A 21,984-nucleotide genomic window follows, 5' to 3' on the forward strand; every position below is an offset into this window, starting at 1 on the left:
GCAGCCGGCCGAGCCCATCCTGGGCTCCTGCACCCCACCCGTCCGGGACCGCATAACCAGATCAGTGAACAAGGTCATTCTTGAGTGGGATCGTGCTCTGTGCTACCAGAGGGCCCCACTCGGGACTGTGGCAGAGAGTCTGGAGGGCAGGGCCGACTCTAGCCAGGTGGTCAGGGAGGGCTACTTGCACTCCGCATGAGTGACATGATGGGTGGGCGAGGTGGGGGCCCGCAAGCATGCCGAGAAAGCAGGAGGCAGGGGGACCACAAATGCCAAGGCCTTGAGGTGGGGCGCTCCCGGTCCTGGGGTTCAGGAAGCACACTGCCTTGTAGAAGCATAGTCATCAGGGCAGAGAGGAACGGGAGGTGAGCAGGACTGCCAGCTGGGCCAGATCCTGGAGGGCCTGATGGGCCGTTGTAAGGCACTTAGAGTTTATCATAAATATTGTAAGAACATCAGTCTCCTTATATCTATTTTCCTCCTATTAGAACAATAAACATCCTGGTATTATCTCAGCAATGGGCAGGAAAGGCAAACCAGGGCCCGCGAAGGCCGTTTTGACCTAATTCAGAGGGAAGCTGGGCTGAAGAGGCAGCCGTTGCTGGTAGCCAGGAAGCTGTTGGATGTGTTTTCTCAGAAAGGGCAGAGAGCTGAGACTACATTCCTGGTTAACATTGCAGCCCTGGGCCCTCAGCTGATGTCACCACCGGGAGTGAGGAGTCTGTCCAGTTTCCCCTTTCTTTGGGTGTCTTCCAGGAGAGTAAAAACCAAACCAAAAGATCCTGGAGGTTGGAGGCGTTTGTGTTTTGGTGTGGGGTGTGGGTCATTTTAGCATCGAGGCCCGCCCTTTCCTCCTTAGCCCTCCAGCACCTGTCTCTGTCCCATTTCATTACCCCTGCTTCCATGTCGGGGGAGGAATGGGCCCATTAGAGTTCAACCTCCAGGCCAAAGCAGTTCCCAGCTACACGGCCTCAGGTGAAGCTCTCAAAGCGCTTTTAACTTCAGTTTCCTAATCTTCGAAATGGACGTCTTAAGTATCTTCCAAGATGGTTGTGAGGTTCATCAGTAAGACAGGTAAAGAGCTTGGCCTGGTGCTGGGCGTATTTCCTGTTCAGTAAACGATATTCATCATATGTAGCATTTTATGAGCTTTAGAGATTGCCCAAGGCTTTCTACATTCTTTACATATTTGGGCTTCATAACAATAACTGAAAGGTAAATAGGCTGAGTATCAGTACCCCCTTTTATGAATTGAGGCTCAGAGAGGTTAAGCAACCAACCCACTGTCACATAGCCTGGAAGTGCCAGAGCTGGAATTCAACACTTCAACTCTGGCTGCCTCTGTGGTTGGGGCTGTGTCTACATCGCAGTTACCAACTGGCACTATGCCTTCTGGACCAGTTTCCTTTAGGAAGGGCGATTTTATTCCTCTTTTATGGGGAGGCAGGGACGGTTGCAAGAGGCTGGGTAAAACCTTCCTGAGATCAAGTGGCTTTCTGATGCCTCTGACCAGGCAGAAAGGACACAGAGCTGACCTAGTCAGAGCCTTGTTTCTTGAAGCTGCTTTCCTTAACAGTGGTCTGATTCTGAGGTCAGGGTTGACACAAGGCTGGGAGGACAGGCAGGACAGAGAACGTGTGCTGGAGAACCTGTCTCCAGGAAGGGAGACATGTCAAGAGCAAGCCTCCCCATTTTACAGATGGGAAAACTGAGCCCCATAGAGGTACACAATCTGCCTAAGGCCCAGCTTGGTGCTCTGTGGTGGAGATAGCTCTAGCCATACGCTGGGACCTGATGAAGGGAATCACTCTTTAGTCCAGCGGAACAGTAAAGATTACTTGCCAATTTTTATTCTTCCTTTCTTTCTTTTTTTTTTTAACTGTTGTTAAAATAAAAGTAATTGTGGGGCTTCCCTGGTGGCGCAGTGGTTGACAGTCCGCCTGCCGATGCAGGGGACACGGGTTCGTGCCCCGGTCCGGGAAGATCCCACATGCCGCGGAGCAGCTGGGCCCGTGAGCCATGGCCTCTGAGCCTGCGCATCCGAGGCCTGTGCTCCGCAACGGGAGAGGCCACAGCAGTGAGAGGCCCGCGTACCGCAAAAAAAAAAAAAAAAAAAAGTAACTGTGGTAAGAGACTTGGGTTCTTATTATAAGACAGCTTTGCAAGAGCCAAAGTGGTCCCCATAATCAGACAAGAATATTGTAGGAAAAGGGCTTTGCAGCTTCACGGGCATATGGCCTGTACAGTCACAGGGCCCCAAACTTAGAAGGAGCCGTGCTTGCTTTAATGCTCTGCTGTTGCTGTCTGAAAAATCGATAATTTTTGAACAAGGGGCCCTGTGTTTTCATTTTTCTCTGGGTCCCCAAGATTCTGTAGCTGATCCTGCATAAGGGGCAGGGAAATTATCTGTTAGCAGTTTACTCAGTGCCAAGACACCTTACACACATCACCACTTAACATCACAGTGACCATATTTCTAGACGAGCTTGCTGGTCCCCGTTTTTCAAAAGTGTTGACCACTAGTAACTGACCTTAACTGTCCTGGTTATCTCCTGCTACGTCATGAGCCACTTCAAAACTTAGTGGCTTAAAACACCAACGGGTGGTTATTTTGCTCACAAGTCTGCACTTTGGCCTGGGCTTGGCAGGGGACAGCTCATCTCTGCTCCCACAGTACTAAGCTGGCACTGGAGAACGCACTTCTGAGACAGCCGCAAGCCGGGGTTGGCTGTGGGTTTCTCTCATGGGCCTCTCCTGGAGCGGCTTGGACTTCCTTACATCACGGTGGCTGGGTTCCTAGAGCAAACAACCCCGTAACAAGTGGAAACTACCAGGTTCATAAAATCGGAGCCCAGAAAGGGGCACAGCATCACTTTTGCCACATACTATCGGTCAAGAAGTCACAGAGCCCAGATTCAAGGGGAGGGGATGTAGCCCCCACCCCTCAATAGGAGTGTCAGGGAATATTGAGATCTTACTAGGTGCCAGGCACTGTGCCCCACACTTCACGTATTGCCTTATTTCTTCCTCCCAATAATTCGACTCTTATTGTTCCCCACGTCGCCTCAAGGAAGCTAAATCACCAAATCCAAGTTTGTCTCTGGAGTGTGAGCTCTGGACCAGGGGCCCGACCTGTGCGTTCAGGAATCCATGCAATCAGAGTGGGACAGGGCCAGAATCTGTCTGATTCGAGAACATTTAAGGCTTTTGAAATAATCAGCTCCAACACCCTAGTTTCCCAGATGGGGAAACTGAGGCTGCGAGAGTTCTTGCTGGGCCTCCCCTGAGAAGGGGCACGGGGTCTGGCACCTTCCAGGGCAGGAAGGGGCCCCCCTGGGGCTGCCCGGTCAGGAAGTCACAGAGAGCTGTGGGCAGATTATGCAACAACAGGCTGTCGCAGGGACACTGTTTTTCACTGAGATGACACTTCACTCAGGAAATACCCACAGCCTAGGCAGGTGTCGAGGGAGGGCTCCTCGCTTCAGGCGGAAGACCCCCTGTGAACGAACACTGGGGCACTCTCAAGGTGGACCAGGTCCCCTGGGCCAGGCGTGTTTATCAGAAGTTCCCTGAGAGCCACCTTGCGCCCCTGTGAGCTGGGCTCAGACAAAAGAGATTTAGGAGGCTTCATCCCTGCCATCCAGGAAGTCACACACTCGTTAGAGATATAATAAAGAACTCAATTATTGAGGCTTTGGGGCTATATCATTTAAACCTCACAATGCTCTAGGGAGTGGTGGTTATTATTATCCCTATGTTACAGATGAGGAAACCGAGGCACGGAGTCGTTAAGTCACTTGCCCAAGGGCACACAGCTGCTAAGTGGTGTAACCGGGATACAAACCCAGGCTATCTGGCTAGAGTCTGAGTTTCCAACCATTTGGCCATGCTATTCCATTGTAGCTCAGACTGGGGTCACCAATGTGCTGTGGCCCCAACCCTGAGTCCCAGGCCCTATAGAACACTGTTTGGGCAAGTACAGGGCTCAGTAAATGTACAGGGCATGGAGTTTGTCCTCTGACTCCTGTCCACCTTTCTTTTCCAAAGCCCAGCTCTGACCAGGCCATTCTCTCACAGAACCTTCGATAATTCTCCAGTGCCTACAGGCCAAAGTCTGCCAATCTGGCTCTCCCAGGCCTGTCCTGCTGCCTGCATAGCTTCTGTATCTGAAACCCAACTGTGTTCCTCCCGTCACCAAATATGAAGGGCACATCCCCACCGTGAAATCTCTGCTCAGTGACCCAACTCCCAAACCTCTATCTTCAGCTTTCTCCTCCTTCTCCAGAAAGCCTTCCAGGACCATCCAGGACCAGGACCTGTGTGTCCTCTAAGTTCCCACAGCGCTGACTATGAAGAGGGTTGGAGGCCTAGTTTCAGAAGCCGCACACAAAGAATTTCTGTGTGAAAAGATGAATTCATTCATGCACTCGTTCACTCAGCCCTCATTTAGTCCCTCAAGCAACAGATCTGTGTAGGGCACCTACTGCGTGTCGGGAGCTGTGCTGAGGGACACGGTGGGGCTGGGAAGGGAGGGGATACATGGTACCGCTCTCAAGGAGTCAAAGCCCACCTGGGGAGACTGGTCTGAAGTCAGGTGATGGCTGAGGGCATGGTCATTGCTGTGACGGAGGTAAGCGTGGGGCTCTAGTGCCCACTGCATGGCATCTAGCCCAGGTGGTGGGTCTCCACTTCCTCCTCTGTAAATTGGATCTAATAAGCCCCTATCCCAAAGAGAAGCTGCAAAGATTAAACTCATTCATTAATTTGTTCAATAAATATTTATTGAACTCAAACTGCTGCTGGGTGCCCTCATTGAGAGGGACAATAAAAAGTGTATGAGACACCTTGGCTAGTGGTAACTGCTACAAAGACAAAAAGCTCAGTGGGGGTCCTAGGTGTGGGTCAGGTGCGCAGCCAGGGCTTGGGGGTTTCACACAAGTCAGACAAAAGCTGGAAGTTTGGAGAAATTTGGGGCATGCAGGGGGAAGTGAGCCGTTGTGATTGGGGTGTCAGAAATGACGGGTTTTGTGAGGCAGGGGTGGAGGCTGCCCCACCCCTGCATTCGGATCTCTAGATCTCTCGGGGAGAAAGGGGTGAAGTGATGGAGCTGGTTTCAGAGGCAGGAATTATTCTGCAGGAGCTGGGAGAGAGAGTGGAAGGGCTGGGCTGGGAGGTTGGTGGGAAGTTGCAACAACCTTGGGAGAGCTTGGGAACTGCTGTGGAATTGGGGCCCCACCGGGGTTTCCTTTGGGTGTCAAGGGGAAGAGGGAGGCTGAGAACTTCGGGAATTTCACAGGGAAAGCTTCCCCTGCACCAGGGGGAGACGCAGGACTCCAAAGTGGGCAAGCAGAGTGTATGGCCACCATTAAGTTCTGAGTCTGCATTTACTGAGCACTTACTATGTGCCAGGTGGGGTGGACTCCCAAACTCTGATCATTACAGCATCCCCGCAGGGAACTTAGAATGGGACCTCGCCCCCTCCCCCCAACATTCTATAGGTGAGGAAATGGAGGCTCAGGGAGATGAAGTGATTTGTTCAAGGTCAAGGTCACACGGCAGTAAGTGGTCTGAGCTAGGACTTGAGCCCAGGTCTAGAGGGTGGCAAAGCTGATGCCTTCTTGGTGCTTGGAATGCCACCATTCATTCCTAGGAACTAAATGTTCTGGGATCCTCATTTGGGTGCACGGCTGGAGCAGGATCTCCATGAACTGTAGGTGAAGGGGCCGTAGAACTCTGCCTAGAACACAGGAGGTGCTCAATACTTACACGTGGAGTCTGCAGGTCAGGCAAGACATGCCTGGGATGGGGGGTGTGGGGCTCTGGTTCCCTGGGAGTGACGTCCTGTAGACAGACTTCACCTGGGAGATGCATTAGAGGGGGCCAAGTCACTGCCATCTACTTCAAGAAGCCTCCGGGTTCCTCAGCCAGGGTCCCTCTGTCCTCCTCCAAGTGCTTGGCCTCCACCCGCCAAGTTCCTGCAGCAGTTGTGTCCACAACTGAGTCATCCCTGCCCAGCCCTGCCCAGCTGTGGCTGGTAGACATGTCCTCGTGAACATCCAAATGAGTGAAGATTGGGAAATTGTAGCATGGGAAAAATTACTTATTTCTTCCTCCTTTTGAACTGGGAAAGGGAAAGCTTGCTGGGGAAATGAGGTAGGTGACTTGGGCACTGCTGACGTGCAGGGTCTCCTGTGCGGCATCTCCCAAAGGGAGGGCTGGGTACTGTGTCAGGAAAATGGGCCCAGAGCCACCTCATGTCCAGCCTGGTAGGGAATGGCTCCCCGGCCCTGTCACCCCTCCTGGCTCCTTGGCCGTTCCTGCTCTGAGCCAAGTTTTCGCTAATGAGAAAAAAATGTTCTCGTTAGTGTCACCTGTAGGCCATCTGGGCTGGTAGGCCCAGGCGGGATGTGCAGATGTGGGGCAGGGCTGATGTGCAAGAGGGATTCGCGACCCCCCCAGATCTCAGAGCCCCATGCAGCCCCTCCCTCTCAGAGTACAGATGGGGAAACTGAGGCCTGGAGAGGAGAGAGATGTGCCCGAGGTCACATAGGGAATCAGTGGCTGTGAGGACTAGCACCCCGGTTGCTGGTGCTTTAAAACTTAAAACAAAAACTACACACCTTTATAAATAGAGAGGTAACTAATTTTGGGGAAAAAGAAAAACTAATAAAAATAGAAAAAAGTGTAGGGAAAATAACAAGAATTATACATGATCCCATCTCCCATTATAAGCACTTCAAACATTTTGGTTTCTTTCCTTCTTCTAAATAATTTTTAAAAATTATCTTCAGTGACTTATTAATAAAATAAAATCTCCCAACTTATGGTTGTACTTGTTATGGGTGTTTGTTCATAGCCCGACTCACATTGTTCAAGTCATTTTCATCCTACAATTACAAATTGTTAGAAATCCATAACTGAGACTGTCAGCACGAACCCCATCACCATGGAGGCCGCCCTGAGAGGATTTGCTTCTGCTGATCGTGAAGGGAATGCCCAGAGGCCTCCTGCTTTTAGCTCTTGTTCTTTTATTTAACCTACAAGACCTGCTCCTTCTCAGCATCTGTGCTATCTTAGGGAATCACTTTTGCCTACTTCAGATTTTTAATTATTCCCATTATTCTACAGAGTCTGCGATCACCGATCCTGACCGTGGGATTTTAGGGCTCTGGGGAAGTACCTCAGGAGAGAGCCAAGCTAGTGGGGAGAAAACCTTCCCCAGCCCCCTTGAGCTGAAGCAGCAACCCTTGGATCTGTCTTATAATATAAACTGGGTTTCCATCCTAATGGACATCATTATTGAGTGCTTGCTATGAGCCAGGTACTTTTCACGTATCATAGCGTTTACTCTTCAACACCTGCATTGGTATTGAGATTTAATGCGGAGAGATCATGTGTCCACATCGTGCTGGCTGTGTGGACTTGGATAAACTCCTTAAAATCATCTATACAAAGGACTATTAGGTCCTGCCATTCAGCTCGCCTGGAGTTATTGCAAACATCAAATGGGAGCCCAGGTGTAGAAGCTGGTGAGTTAGGGAGGGGCGCTGGCGACTTTAACCCTGCCACACCCGAATGCCCAGGTGAGGGGCAGAGGGAAACTATTAAAAGCCACAGAAGAAACTCTTCTTCCTTCATTTATTGGTGAAGGGTATACCACGTTGCCGATGAGCTAAATTAACACTGCAATGATGTCAGTTCTCCCCCAAATTTTATTGTCAATTCAGTGCAATCTCAATTAAAATCTCAGCTGGAGGGCTTCCCTGGTGGCGCAGTGGTTGAGAGTCCGCCTGCCAATGCAGGGGACACGGGTTCGTGCCCCGGTCCGGGAAGATCCCACATGCCGCGGAGCGGCTGGGCCCGTGAGCCGTGGCCGCTGGGCCTGCGCGTCCGGAGCCTGTGCTCCGCAAAGGGAGAGGCCACAACAGTGAGAGGCCCGCGTAATGGGGTGTGGGGGTGGGGTGTGGGGGTGGGGTGTGGGGGTGGGGTGTGGGGGGATGGGGGTGTGTGTGAGGGGTGGGGGGTGTGGGGGGTGGAATCTCAGCTGGAATTTGAAGAATTTAACAAGTGTATTCAAAAATGTGTGTGGAAGAATAAAGAACCTATAGAATTAAATGAATTTCAAAAAGGGGCTAAGGAGATTCACTTTACCAGATACTAAACATTCTACAAAGTTCTACCAATAAAAAATATGTGCAAGTAGCCTAGGAACAAGAATGAAAGGAACAGAAGGAATTGTTCAGCGACAGACCCATGCAGTTATGATCAGCGATTAAAGGATGGACTATTTTGCCAATGGTATAGGAAAGGCTGACTCACTCTGTAGAGAAAAATGAAGTTGGGCCTCTAGATCTCATATACCACATACAATTCAGTTGTGTGAAAAACTTAGATGTGAGATGTAAAATCATAAAGCTAATGAAAGAAAATATAGGAAAATATTTTTACATTCCACTGTAAGGAAGGACCTTTTGGCTAAGAACAAAATGGCAAAAAATTTATGAATTTGAATTACATTAAAATTAAAGTTTTTTTTCTTTTTTTGAATCAGCAAAGAACACTATAAACCAAGACACCAGACAGATGACAGAATGGGGAATTGTTTGTGATACCTAAAAATGACAAGGAATTAATATGTAGAATATACAAGGAATTATTGCAAAGCTACAAGAAAAAGACAGGAAATAATAGAAATATGGTCAAAGGATATGAATAGGCAGTTCACAGAAGGGGAAACCCAAATGACTAAGTAATGAAGAGGTGCTCAAACCCACGAATATTCAGAGAAATGCAAATGAGACAATGGTGGGCTCCACTCCATACCCATCAAATTGGCCAAAATCAGAATGTTGGCTAATGATGAGTTTTGGGGAGAGTGTGAAGAAAGAGGAACCCTGTGACCATGCTGATGGGAAGGAGTGTGGCTGGTGTTGCGGTCCTGGAGAAATTTCTGGCAATGCTGGTGAAATAGATACACAATGACTCCAAGATCTGGCAGTCCCACTTCAGAGAAATGCGAACACCCACAGACACCACCATGTGCTTTACAAGGACACATGGATTGAGTTTATGGGGGTGGGGGTGGGGAGCAGGGATTGGGGGGAAAATAAAGCAAGAGAAGAGGCTTGTAAGGCAAGATCTGAGGAGTATGATTCACTGAACCCGATGTACCTGAGAGCGAGAGAAATTATGCAAAAAAAGATTCCGTTCACACCAGTGACCAAGTTATAAAATAGCTAGGAATCACTTACCCAAAGGGGGAAGGGGCTGGAGGAGGGACTAGTCGAGGGGGTTGGGTACCTGCCCAGGCTGGGAGCGGCCCAGTTTGTAATGGGGTGGAGAACTCAAGGCGAGGCAGGGAAACTGAGGCCAGAGTGTGTCTAGCAGGCATTCCTTGTCTTTGAGGCTTTACCTAGAAAGTAAGGACCAGCTGCTTCTTGGCTCTTCCAGGGCCTGAAGGAGAGTCAGTGAGAGCGGAGTTTGGAGGGTGGGGTGGGTAGGTGGGCAGAAGGAATGAAGGTAGGGGTGGAGGGGTGAGGGACTGGGGGTTGGGAGTTGGGGGAGGGGAGACTCATCCTTCAGAGGAAAGGAATATGGCAGGACCTTGGTGAGGCTGGAAAGAGTAGGAGAATTGAAAACCCTTTGAAAATATAAAGGGCTATCAAAAGAAACCCGCTGACAAGATCAAATGTCCTTGCAGATGTGGGCACGCGGGAGGGAGACTCCTCACATACTGCTGGGAGTGTGAATGGCACAGCCCCTTGGGAGCGGAATTTGGCAGGACCTAGCGAAAATGAAAATGTGTAAACCCCACAGCCTGGCAGTGCTACTTTCTAGGTTTACGACCTAGAGAAAATCTCAATCCAGTGCTTCAGGAGACAGGTGCCAGAATGTGCATCTGGGCCAGAAGTGCAAACACCTGACAGTCAATTCGCAGGACAGCAGGTAAACAGAAACGGGGGTGGGGGAGGGGGTGGGGGAGTGGAGGTCAGGCGTGCAGGGCAGGACCGGGTCTGAACTCAACAACACGGAAAGTTCTCAGAAACACAGCCGAGGGGTGGTGGGGGGAAAAACCAGGGGGCAGGACAGCGTGCCTGGTATGTTGATATAAACATAGAAGCCCGTGTATAATAATACTCCCTGTCGTTCCTTTCCATGTAAAGGCAGAAAACGGATTTGAGAGAAACATGGCAGACTCAGAGGAATAGTTACCTTTGGAGGGAAACACAAGGGACCCGACCAGGGGCTGGGGGTCAAGAAGGACTTTGGTTTTAAGTAGAGAAGAATCTGAAGCAAAAAAATAATTCAACAAAAATTTACTGAGAGCCTACTATTAAAAAAAAAAAAAAATCGAATCAGTGCCAGTGCTGCTTTCTAGGTGTTGGGGACACAGCAGAGAACAGAACAGACAAGGTTCCTGCCATCATAGGAGAGAGAGACAATAAACAAATGGAGAACTTATACTAGCTGCTATGAAGAAAAGTAACTTTAGTTAGGAGAGTTCAGAGAAGCATCTCTGAGGAGGCGGCGTTTGAGCAGACTGGACCAAAGTGAGGGGGGGAGTCACACAGGTGTCTGGAGGACGGGTGATCCAGGTGCTTTGCCTGTGCAGGACCAGCCAGAACAGAGGTGTCAAGTGATAGGATAGAAGGTCAGAGAGGAAGGAGGGCAGCCCCAGTTGTTAACGTTGGTCAATTCTGGGTAGCGGGAATATGGGTGTTTCTTATATTATGCTTTGGATTTTTTTTAATTAAAAAAAACTGAGACAAAGACAATGTCAAGTTAAAAAACAGATGGGTGTAAAAGGCAGCAGCGTGGTTTGCAGTAGGATGAAAGGGAGAACTACTCATCGTGGAAGGCCCTGAGTGGGATCAAAGGTGGTCATTCCTGCAGGACAGATATGTCCCTGCTGTACTGTTTTGTTTTTTGGTTTTTTTAGGCTTAGTAGGGTCTTAGTTGCGGCGCGTGGGCTCTTCGTTGCGGCGTGCGGGCTCCAGAGCATGTGGGCTCTGTAGTTGCGGCACGCGGGCTCTCTAGTTGCGGCGCAAGGGCTCAGTAGTTGCGGCACACAGGCTTTAGTTGCCCCGTGGCATGTGGGATCTTAGTTCCCCAACCAGGGATGGAACTTGCGTCTCCTGGATTGGAAGGCGGATTCTTAAACTGGACCACCAGGGAAGTGCCCCCTCTGTACTGTTAAAGGCAGCAGTTTAGAATCAAGCCCAGCCCAGCTCCATCCCCATGCCCCCACATCTCACGGACCTCAGAGTCCTTGAACGTCAGGACAGGAGGGGCACTTGGACCTAGTCCAGAGATGGCAGAGGCCGGGTGATCTGCTGTGGCTGCCTCCTTCCCCACCCAGCGCACACCTGGCTACTTGGTTAAGCATCCTTTCTTGCAGAGGCCACACACAGGCTCAGAATCCTTTTCAACATGAAGCCCTAGGCAGCTACCACCAAACAGAGTTAGCATTTCGGCTGAAAGCAGCCTGCCTCCCCTGATCTAATCCAGCACCCTCATGTTCTAGATGTTCTAGGCCCTCACACAGGGAGGGGACTAGGATGGGAACTCCCCTGAGTCTGAGCTGGGCCCACTTGCTGGGCTTAGAAACTAAGGGTCTCCAGAAGCTTTGGGGCAGGTTTGGGGATTGGTTCCTGGAAAGAGACAACCCAGAACAGGGAGGTTTCAGTCGAGTGGAGGGAGGAGGATGCCTGAAGGCTCTCTTGGCAACCTTCCCCAAATTGCCTGGGGTCCTCTTTGAGGGTTGCGGGGAGGGAGAGCTGCCCTCCCCTTCTTTGGAAGAAATGGGGACAGGAGCTGGGGAGTATTTCCTGGTCCAGCACCCCCTGCCCCAAGCTTGGTATGGCCAGCTCAGCCCAAGACATGGCCCTGGGGTAGGCAGGAGGGCAGGTGGGAGGCCTCGACAGATGAAGGAGACGGGTGCAGAGCTGTGGCTCACCCCAGCGCTACTTCCTTTTCGAGATTTTGGGACATGAGTCATCAAGGGGCTGACCCAGAGCATCCAGGGCGCTGAGACAAGCAGGACAGCAGGATGAGAGAGAAGGTTGCTTGCCCAGGCTGTGGGCCAAACTGGGTGGGGCTGGGGAGGGGATCCTGCTGCCCAAGACAGGATCCCACTGGAGCTCCTGGAGAACAGGTCACAAGATTTGATGGTGCGTTCTGAGACCTCGCCCACAGTGTAAACTCCCCCTCCCAGAGCGACCACAGCAATGCCTTCCGAGCCACCCTCAGCCACGGCACCTGCTGCAGCTAAACCCTGTTTCCCAAAAGGTGTCTGTCAGTCACCTGGGGGCTCATTAAAAAGCCAGATTGTCAGGCCCTCAACAGACGTGGGCGTGGGGCTCAGGAATCTGCCCGTGGAACAAGACTTGCAGATGGTTCTGATGCTGGCTGATGCTGGAGAGCCATTCCTCCAAACGGTTCTCTAGAACACCCAGCACATAGTAGGTGTTCAGTAAATATTGGTGGACAGGCTGGCTGGTCTTGTGCACGATGCCTGCCGTGGCTAAGATTTCCTCTACACCAGTTTGTAAAGCACGGGCATCAGCTTGCTGGGGTGGTGTGTGCGAGATGGCTGGGGGCTATGGGCTGCACTGGGAAGTGAGGAAAGCCTCCAGGGAGCCCCAGGGTTCAGATAACTGTACACGCAGCGCCTGAGTTGGGGACCAGAGGGCCATGGTCCTGTGTGCTGGAAGCCTGCCTGCTACCCATTACCAAGGAGCAAGTGGGATTTTTCTGCGTCATGGGACTAGGGGTCTAAGAGATGCATGGCCTGGGAGACCTGGCAGAGTGCATAGGGTCTGGGAGTGATGGAGCTGGACTGGATTCTGGGGCCTTGACCCTGACATTCACTCAGCCTTTCATTCGCTCATTCACTTCCTCTCCCCTTTCTTGCCTCCTGTGTACACTCGTCCTATATGCAGCCCTTATCCACTTCAACCCTACTGAGCCCCGACTCTGAGTATCACCTTGTCAGCAGGGAAATAGAGGGGACCACGACCAAGTCCCTGTGCCCTTGAGGACCACACAGTCCAGCAGTGAGAGGCAGACAGATGAGCAGAGCTCCTTGACTATGTGCTTGAATCCCCTGGCTTGACATCACAGGCGTTTAGGGACCAGAAGACTGATGGGAGACTCTCAAGCGCTTGTGCACTACTAAGCACCCAGCACCCCAGGGATGGCACCCAGCAGGTGCTCCAGAAAGGTCGTGATGTGAGTTGGAGCCTGTGGCTGGATGGGCCTGAGGCGGCAGAGCTGGAGCGAGACAGGGTGCATGGGTGTGAGCCGGGCTGCTCCAGGTGTAGGTTGAAGGGCAGCCGTGGGCTCTGGGGAGGAAGCCGGCTTTGGGTCTTCTCTGACCCATAGTGCTTCCTATGGGGAGGAGCCCTGGGCAGCAGGAGCCTGGAGGACCACCACTCATATAGGGTTCAAGGGGAATATGGTAAGCCATGGCCAGCAGGAGGCTCAGGTATCCCTGGTGCTGGTGAGCCATGGTCAGAGGAATAAGCAAGAAGGTCTCCTAGACACCTGCAAAAGTGCCCCAAGAGAGAATGAGCCAGAAACTGCCTTCCAGAGGCCCCAGTGTACGTGTGTGGGGTGACAGCTCTAGCTGCTATGAAACACTGTGCCCTTTGCTTCCAAAACCCTCTCCCCAACCACACTCGGCAGTCAAGAGAGGAGTCGCCGGGTCCTCCCGCACCCAGGCAGGATCCAGCCTGGGTTCAGCTGGAGAAGGGGAGAAACTCCACCCTGGAGAAAAGACTGTAGCTCTATTGAGTTCCCAGGGCAGCACCGGACTCTCATCTGGTAGACCAGAAGGTTCTTCCTGCCTGAGAGTGCCTGGAAAAGTTCCAGGACCTGCGCAGGATTTCATGCAGAGTCTGGGAAAAGATAGGTCCCCCAAGCAAGTGTAACAAGGAGTGAGACTTTCTCCTTAGACCCTCGCCTGTTATCTGCCTGTGCTCAGCTCCAGGCCCTGCCATCTTGTCCCCCCACCCCCTCCACTGCAGTGGGCTGACCTCAACAAACTACATTTCCCAGGTTCCTTTGCTAAGTGGCTCCTGTCTTAGGTTTGGTCAATGGGAGTCACGGGTGGGAGATTGTAGGGTGGGAGGAAGGGAGAAGCCGGATATTTTCTTCCTCTCTGCTTCACGCACGTCTCTAACAGTGGCTCTGTCTCCTCCACGGTTCCAGATGCCCCCAGATGTCCCAGCTCCTGGCTTTGGTAATGCCACTTCCAGCCCCAGAGATGGTGGTGGCTTCTTGCAGTTGTTAATCTCAGACTAGTCTCCCTTTCCTCTAATTGTTCTTTTAATTCTCTACCATCTTCACAGCCAATTCCTCTGTATTAAGTACCTTATACAGAATCACTAGACAGAGGGTTTGCTTTCCTGTTGGCTTGGCTGTCACCCACCTCTTGGAGTCCAGTTGGTGGAGCTGGGATGGAAGGTGGGATCCCAGGAGGATCCCCACGTTTGGGTGGTGGTGTTGCCACTCCATGGGATGGGGAGCCATTGGAGGCAATGAGTCAGTGGGGCCCACTGGGTTTGAGGTGTGTAGGGGGCATCCATGGAGAACCGTTTGCTCCTGTTTTCACCAGGTGACACCCCACTCCTGGCCTTTGGCTCTCTCTTATGGATCAGGGACTCCTCCAAACTGCTCCCAGACAAGACTTGTAAGGGCCAGAAGAAATCTTCATGCTAGTTTTAGAGTCTGACCCTCTCTGCAGAGTTAAGGTTGTGGGCTGTGCTAGCCTCACCCTTAGCATGGCCCATGTCTTAGAAACGTGTGGAAACCAGGTAATTTCCCAGTCTCCTGATCAGGAGGTGGGATTTTCCATCCGCCAAGGGTCACTTCCCAGTTTCTCACTCAGCACCTAGAAGCATCATCCTTGCTGTCTCCATCACAGGGGTTGGTGGCCCAGAGCAGGGGTCCCCGGACCTCGCTTGGGGTAGCCTGCAGTGAGGGAACAGAATAGCCTCCCCTCCTGCCACCCTGCCCCTCAGAAACGCCCTATGTGCTGGAGGCAAGGACTCCCAGGGCTGGGGGAATATGTTCTGGTCCCACAGGGCTGGCCCTGGTATTAGGGTTGGCACTCAAAGCACAGGGGGTGCAGCTGGAAGCTGGAGTGGGTGCTCAGATGTCAACTCCATGGGAACCAGCCCTCACGGCCCTTGGCCTGGGCCGGCCCCACTCTGGGCTCCCACAGCTTTCTGTCCCAGCCTCTGTTTACTGGTCAGCCACCTGGACAGGGGACTCAAGAAGGAGGTCAGGGCAGGCTCCGGCTCACTCTGAGGAGGGCATGAGGAATGTTTAAGGATAAATGAGCAAATGAATAACAGTAATTACAGCTAATATGTATACAGAACTTATTAAGTTACTTATATACTTACTTTGTAAGTTTACATACATATATAATATATACTATGGTATGTGTGTTATATAACTTTCAATCTTCAGTCTACCTCTGTGAGGTTAATGCAGAGATGCAGACCCAGGTGGCCTGGCTCTAAAGTCAGATAAAGTCTAATGAGGGAATAATTTAGAATGCCCGTGAGCTAGTGTCAGTTGTGTGGGATGTTTCACCAAATTCGTGCCCCACCGCCAAGGGAGTGGGGAGCCTGCAGGAGGTGGGAGGGGTAGGTGGACGCAAGGCAGGTCGAGAGAGAAAACTTCGGGGCAGCCGCAAGCCTGGTGGGAGCCCAACCCCAATGCGGATCTCCTGCCCCCTCTCCCATCCCACCAGCCCCGCTGGGAAGGGTGACTCGAAGGGGAGGGGACGTTAGAAGGAGGCTGGAGGGTCTCAGAGGGCTGGGAGTGGCTGGCGCTGGAGGTATGGACCCAGCGCTAGGCTGGCAGAGCTGGGGTGAGAGGGGGGGTTGGGGGCGGGGCGGCCGGCTGTGTGGGGCGGGGAGGAGGTGTGTCCACGCCCCGCCCCGCCCCCCCGCCTCTCTTTGGCCGCGCGCCGGCTTTCGCTTTCAGTCAGAGGCGCCAGAGGCAGCGGAGCGGGAGCGGTGGCGCGAGGGCGCGAGGGGCCCGCCGAGCCGCCCGCACCCATGGTGCCCACCGCCTTCTGGGCCGCGCTGGCCGTCGGACTGCAGCTCTGGGCCGCAGGGCGCGCCGTGCCCACCCAGGTAGGTGACTCGCGCGACCCTGTCTGGGGCGGGGGCGGGGGGGCGCCATGCCATCCACCCCAGGCTGGCGCGCGTCCCCCGCCCCGGGGCGTCCGGGGCGCCGTGACAGTGGTGCGGGGCTCGGAGCGACGGAGACGCAGCACCCGCCACACCGGATCAGATGCACGCCGCTGGAGACCCTCTGGGCACCCCGGGTTTGGCACACGTGCGCCCGGGGCCGGAACTCTGGCCACCGCGACCCGGAGTCGCACCTTGGTCCCTCCGCCGTCGGTGGCCGGCCAGCGGGCCCTGGGCAGATCCCAGCCAGACTGTGAAACCCAACTCCCGTTATCCCTGCGACCCCTGGCCTCTCCGGGGTGACTTGGGGGTGGGGGTAGGCAGTGATCTGTACTGGGGCTCTGTCCCCACTACAGATGCCCGGCACCTTCGTCAGAAGACTTCCTCCCTTCTGAGCTACGGTTTTCCTCTTTCTTAGAAATACTGGGGCTGCGTGTGTAAAAGAACAGGGCCAGGTGTGCAGTAGCACCTAATAAGGGCACAGTCAGACTGTGGACTGTCTTCCATGCCCTTTGCCCAGACCCCTTCCCCAGGACCCACTTCAGAGCCTGCCGTCTGTGGACTCTGGGGTGATAGGGAGAGAGACAGTGCCCTCAGGTTCCCCTGGGCTGACCTCCCCAAGGATCTGTGCCTGAGCTCTGGGCGACAGGGGTGAGGGAGGACTTCTGGGCTGGTTATCAAGACAAACATGATGTCTAAGGGGCTCCAGGAAAATGGAGAGAGCAGAGACCCCAGAGCTGTTATTCAGCGCTAACTGCACCCACCACAATAGCAAGGGAGAGAGAGTGTACAGAGGATTCTTCCACCTTTACCTCTTGTGGCTGTCTCCATGGTCTGGTAAGACAGAAGAGCCCCATTTTGGACTTCCCTGGTGGCGCAGTGGTTAAGAATCCGCCTGCCGATGCAGGGGACACGGGTTCGAGCCCTGGTCCGGGAAGATCCCACATGCCGCGGAGCCACTAAGCCCGTGCGCCACAACTACTGAGCCTGCACACCTAGAGTCTGTGCTCCACGACAAGGGAAGCCACCGCAATGAGAAGCCCGCAACAAAGAGTAGTCCCCGCTCATCACAACTAGAGAAAGACTGCGTGCAGCAACGAAGACCCAACGCAGCCAAAAACAAACAAACAAACAAATTAATTAATTGATTAATTAAAAAAAAGAATAGCCCCATTTTGCAGAGAAGGAAAACTGAGGCTCAGCAAACTCCTTGTGTTTCATGGGAGGGCATGGGGGGCTCTCTTTCTTCCAAAGGGACGCCTCTTCCTTTCCCCTCTTGGCTGGGAGGAGGTGTGCCTCATCCTTTCCTCACGATCTTACCCTGATGGATGGGTGTGTGCTGACCCATCTGGATATCTTGACCAGGGAGGAAGGTGGGAGGTGGCATTGACTCATGTGAGGTGACTCACTGGCTAAGGCTAAAGACACCTTTAGAGTTCAGTTCTCAAGGCAGAGGATGGAGGTGGTCGGACCAGAATTGACTCATTCACAGTTGGTGCCAGGGTGGGACCTGGGGGCGCTGCCCCAGAGGTTGTTCTGTAAACAGAGGAGGTCAGGAGAGTCCCAGGTCTGAGACTTGAGTGTGGATGCTGGTGGCTCTGGTCCCCAGCCTGACTGCAGTGTGCCAAGACTAGGGGTATCACTGTACCTCAGCGAACCTGGGGACACACGAGCCCCTGGGGGGAGGAGGCACAGGGCTTCTCTGCAGGACAGCAGCTCCTAGTCTTGGAGTTGCTTGAGGGGTTCTCCTGAGTCTCTCACTTCCCTCCCGTGTGCCCAGCTCCTGTATCAGCTCAGGTTCCCTCCTCCGGGACTGTCTTCACAGCCTTTTAGCTGGTCCCCTGGCCCCTGCCCCCTCTCCCACTGATCCTCCTTGGTGGCATCACTAGAGTGGCCCTCCTCAAATTGGAGTGCCTCTCTCCCTGCCTGGGAAGCAAAAGGCTCCCAGTGGCCAAGGCAGAAACTCCCCCAGGTGTCTCAGGCCAGAGCGAGTGAGGTCTCCGGGTGTTTCCTGCCACCTCTCTGCATCGTACCCTATACCCTACGAAACACGGCCATTGTGTATCTTCGTACTCCATGCTGTCTGTCTCCGTGGTGCACCCTTTCCCCCATCCTTAAGGGTCTTTTGCACGTTCCCCCCACCCCCCACGCCAAAGCCTTTCCTCACTCTCCCAGTTGGATTTTTAAAAAAATTTATTTATTTTCTATTTTATTTATTTTTTTGGCTGCATTGGGTCTTCGTTGCTGCGCGTGGGCTTTCTCTAGTTGCGGCGAGCTGGGACTGCTCTTCACTGCGGTGCGTGGGCTTCTCATTGCGGCGGCTTCTCTTGTTGCAGAGCATGGGCTCTAGGCGCGCGGGCTTCAGTAGTTGCGGCACACGGGCTCGGTAGTTGTGGCTCTCGGGCCCTAGGGCACAGGCTTAGTAGTTGTGGCACACGGGCTTAGTTCCTCCGAGGCATGTGGGATCTTCCCGGGCCAGGGCTCGAACCCGTGTCCCCTGCATTGGCAGGCGGATTCTTAACCACTGTGCCACCAGGAGAATCCTTCCCAGTTGGATTTGATCCTCTGCTCTTTGAACTCCCAGCCCTTCATCCCTCTCTAGGACAGACTACATTCTGATTTTAATCTGGTTGTGTTCTATCCACCTCAATAGATGGAAAGTTCCTTCAGGGCAGGTACTGGGGGGGTCTTCCTCCTTATTATTAGCACCACAATAGCACCTGTTCTTTGAATGCCTACTAAGTACCAGGCAGCATGCTTAGGATTTAACTGCAGAATCTTGCTGAAACCTTCCTTATAGCAACTCTTAAAAGGTGGCGTTCCCCTTTAGAGATGCGGAAGCTTGAGGCTCAGAGAGGTTATGGTATTTCCCAGGATTATAGAACTGGAGGGTAGTGGGTGGGGAGGTTCGAATGCAGGTCTGCCTGATTCCAAAGCTCTTCTTACTCTACCCTCCCCATGCCTGTATCCACCGTCTGCCCCCACCCGGGTCCCTGGCACACAGTGGATACTCAGTTGTGTCCGATGTAATAAATCAAGTTGTAGAAAGAGCCCCAGGGAGACCTGAGCTGCTGCAGGCGTGGCAGAATCACTTTGCCTGCAGGGTTTTTGCCTCCTTTAAAAGCTGTATTTGCTGGCTGGTGTGGAATGCGTCATTCATTCATCTCGTCATCCATTCATTCAGCAAACAAACGCCAGTACAGCTGGCAGGATAGGTGAGCATTTGGTGCCATCTAATGGGGATGGGCAGGGCTCTAGCTGTCTGGCTTTCTGTTGTTGCTGGGAGGGGGCTGAGGGGATCTCTACCTGCTGGGTTGGCCTGAGGCTGAGGGGCCTCAATACCTAGGGGCCTGGGGCCAGCTCGAGTTAGGGGAGAGGTTGGGGACTCCTAGCTTGGCCTGGGGACATTGGCCTTTGGTGGAGATGGGTGATCCAGGGTACCTGCCGTCCTGGGATGTCTCTTTGTCCCCTGTCTAATATGCCAGAGGGGAACCTGTTTGCTGACTGAGGATGTGACCCTCACTGTGGTCCTGGGTTTGGCCCAGTGGCTCCTGGAGGAGTAGCCAAGAAGGTTGGAGGGGGAGAGTTTTGATGCCATCCGTGGGTGTTTGTGTGTGTGTTTCATTCAGCTCTACACATCAACTTAGTTCTCAGGTTTACGCCATGTGGGCTGCTTTTCCGTTTCTCAGACATGCCACACACACCCCTGCCTCAGGGCCTTTGCACTTGCTTCCCCTTTACCTTGAACGCTCCTCCCGCTGATAATCCTCAGGTCTCCTTCCTGCACTTTCTTTTGCTGAAATGAATTCTTCTCAGGAATGCCTTCTCTGGCCATCCTACCTATAAAAGCTCCCCACCAGGTACTCTCACTCCCCTGACCTGCTTTGTTTTCCTCTGTAACACTCATGGCCTATTATATTTCTTTCACTTGCATTGTGTCTTTCTACTAGAGTGTTAAGCATGGTGAGGGCAGGGACTTGTTCACTTGTCCGTAGCCTAGCAGAGGATTCCTTGTTCTCAGTTCTCTTGGCATTCGGGCCATATGGTTGCTGTGGGAGTTGTCCTGTGAGTTGTAGGATGTTTAGCAGCATCCCTGGTCTCAACCCACTAGATGCCAGCAGCACTTGTCCTTCATTTGTGACAGTTAAAAGCGTCTCCAGATGCTGCAAAATGTCCCCTGGGGGGAATTGCCTCAGTTGAGAGCCATTGGCTTAGAGCGGTGCCTGGCATGTAGTGGGTGCTAAAAAATATTGAATTAATGTCCGAAAATATTCATCTGACCTTCATAATGACCCTGCTTTATGGATGAGACAGAAGAGTTTGGAAAGCCAGTGGTGGCAGGGCTGGGCTCCAGTTCGTCTCACTCTCTCTGGGATATTTCTCTGGGTTCTTCCTCTGCTGTGTTGAGTCTGCTGAGGCTAGCGGTGCTCTCCCCAAAGTGCTCACCCGCCCACATCCCCCTCCTGGCTCGTGACAGGGCCACCCACTGGCAGTGATTTAAGAGCCCAGGAAGCATGTGACTTGCCCAGAAGCAGGCAGCAAGGGAAGCCAGGGGTTACGGTGGAGAGAAGGGTGCTACCAAGGGAAACAGAAACAAAGTGGAGTTGCTGTGGCTCCCGCTTCTGGACATCCCGCCAGGCCCCAGGGAAGCAATATTGATGACTTAGAAGAAACGCTGTGTCCTCAGAACTGGACAGACCTTGGCTCACTTCTTACTTTGCTGTTTGTAGACTGTGTGACCTTGACAAGTCTTTCCATCTCTGGGAGCCTGCCTCTGTGTTCCCATCTGTAAAATAGAAAAATGATCCTTCACCTCACTGGCTGGTTGTCAGGATTAAAAGTGCTTTATATGCTATGCAGCCCATTGGTGGCTATTTGAGCATCTGTGCCTTCGCAGGGCCTGGGATTCACCGTGGAGGCGGAGTCCCTGTCTCTGAGCCACAGGGCTCTGAGGTAGGGGTGGCAGACCTCCATTTGCCCAGAGCTCCTGCCCAGCATCCCTGAGGACAGTTTCCCTCCTGCCCGCCTTCTCCTGGTTATGCTTCCTGATCCAGAGCCTGCGTCCTAGGGCCTCTCACACCACCCATCCAACTGCCTGGCCTTAGGAGCCTGGCATGTGGCACAGGCTGCGGGGTCAGGAAATCCTCCCCTCCCCCTCCCAACTCCTTTCAGTGAGTGACAGGTGCTGGATCTCATTTGAGGGTGAGCAAGGGGCACATGTGGCATAGAATAGAGGAGTCTCATGACCTCTCTGTGAAGGGGATGCAGAAGGCCTCGACTTTCCCACCTGCAAGATGGGCATGGGCTGATTCCAGGCTGTCTTTAAAATCTCTTCCATCTCTGACCTCCGTGATCCAGAAGGTTGTATTTACCTGTAACCCTGAAAAGGGGAAGCTTTATGAAGGCTCTTCTGAGGTCATGCTGTCCATCCCCCAGCCTCCAAGTGATTTCCGAGACAGCAGGACCCTGAGGAAGGAGCACTGGCCTGGGGCCCGAGAGACCAGAGTTCCCATCTGTACACTGTGGTCTCCGGCTCACTGTGTGACCTCGCTCGGGTTACTTAACCTCTCTGGGCCTAAGCACCCCTATCTATAAAACATAACAGCACTGATCCTAACACTCCCTTGGAATGTTGGGGAAGTATCAGTGTTGCCTGTGCTTGATGGAGGCCACAGACTGGGGGCGAGGGGGGTCTAAGAGTTTTCCCAGGAAGGAGAGTCCACCACTCCCCACCATTAATATCTTTGATTCCCAGTCTCCCTTCTTGCTGACCTCA

At 53.0% G+C, this 21,984-nt stretch overlaps 1 protein-coding gene across 2 annotated transcripts in view; it reads left to right on the plus strand.

Annotated features, from left to right (window-relative positions):
- Positions 1-16,073: 16,073 nt before the first annotated feature.
- The window catches only part of TNFRSF1B (TNF receptor superfamily member 1B), a 33,408-nt gene continuing 27,497 nt past the window's right edge, over positions 16,074-21,984 (plus strand). For both annotated transcript variants that reach the window (XM_065874580.1, XM_065874590.1), the window contains exon 1: positions 16,074-16,151. In XM_065874580.1, the coding sequence (XP_065730652.1) occupies positions 16,074-16,151 (78 nt within the window). The remainder of the gene's footprint in view (positions 16,152-21,984) is intronic.

This window comes from Phocoena phocoena, chromosome 1 (assembly GCF_963924675.1).
Source record: "Phocoena phocoena chromosome 1, mPhoPho1.1, whole genome shotgun sequence".
Taxonomy (NCBI): domain Eukaryota; kingdom Metazoa; phylum Chordata; class Mammalia; order Artiodactyla; family Phocoenidae; genus Phocoena; species Phocoena phocoena.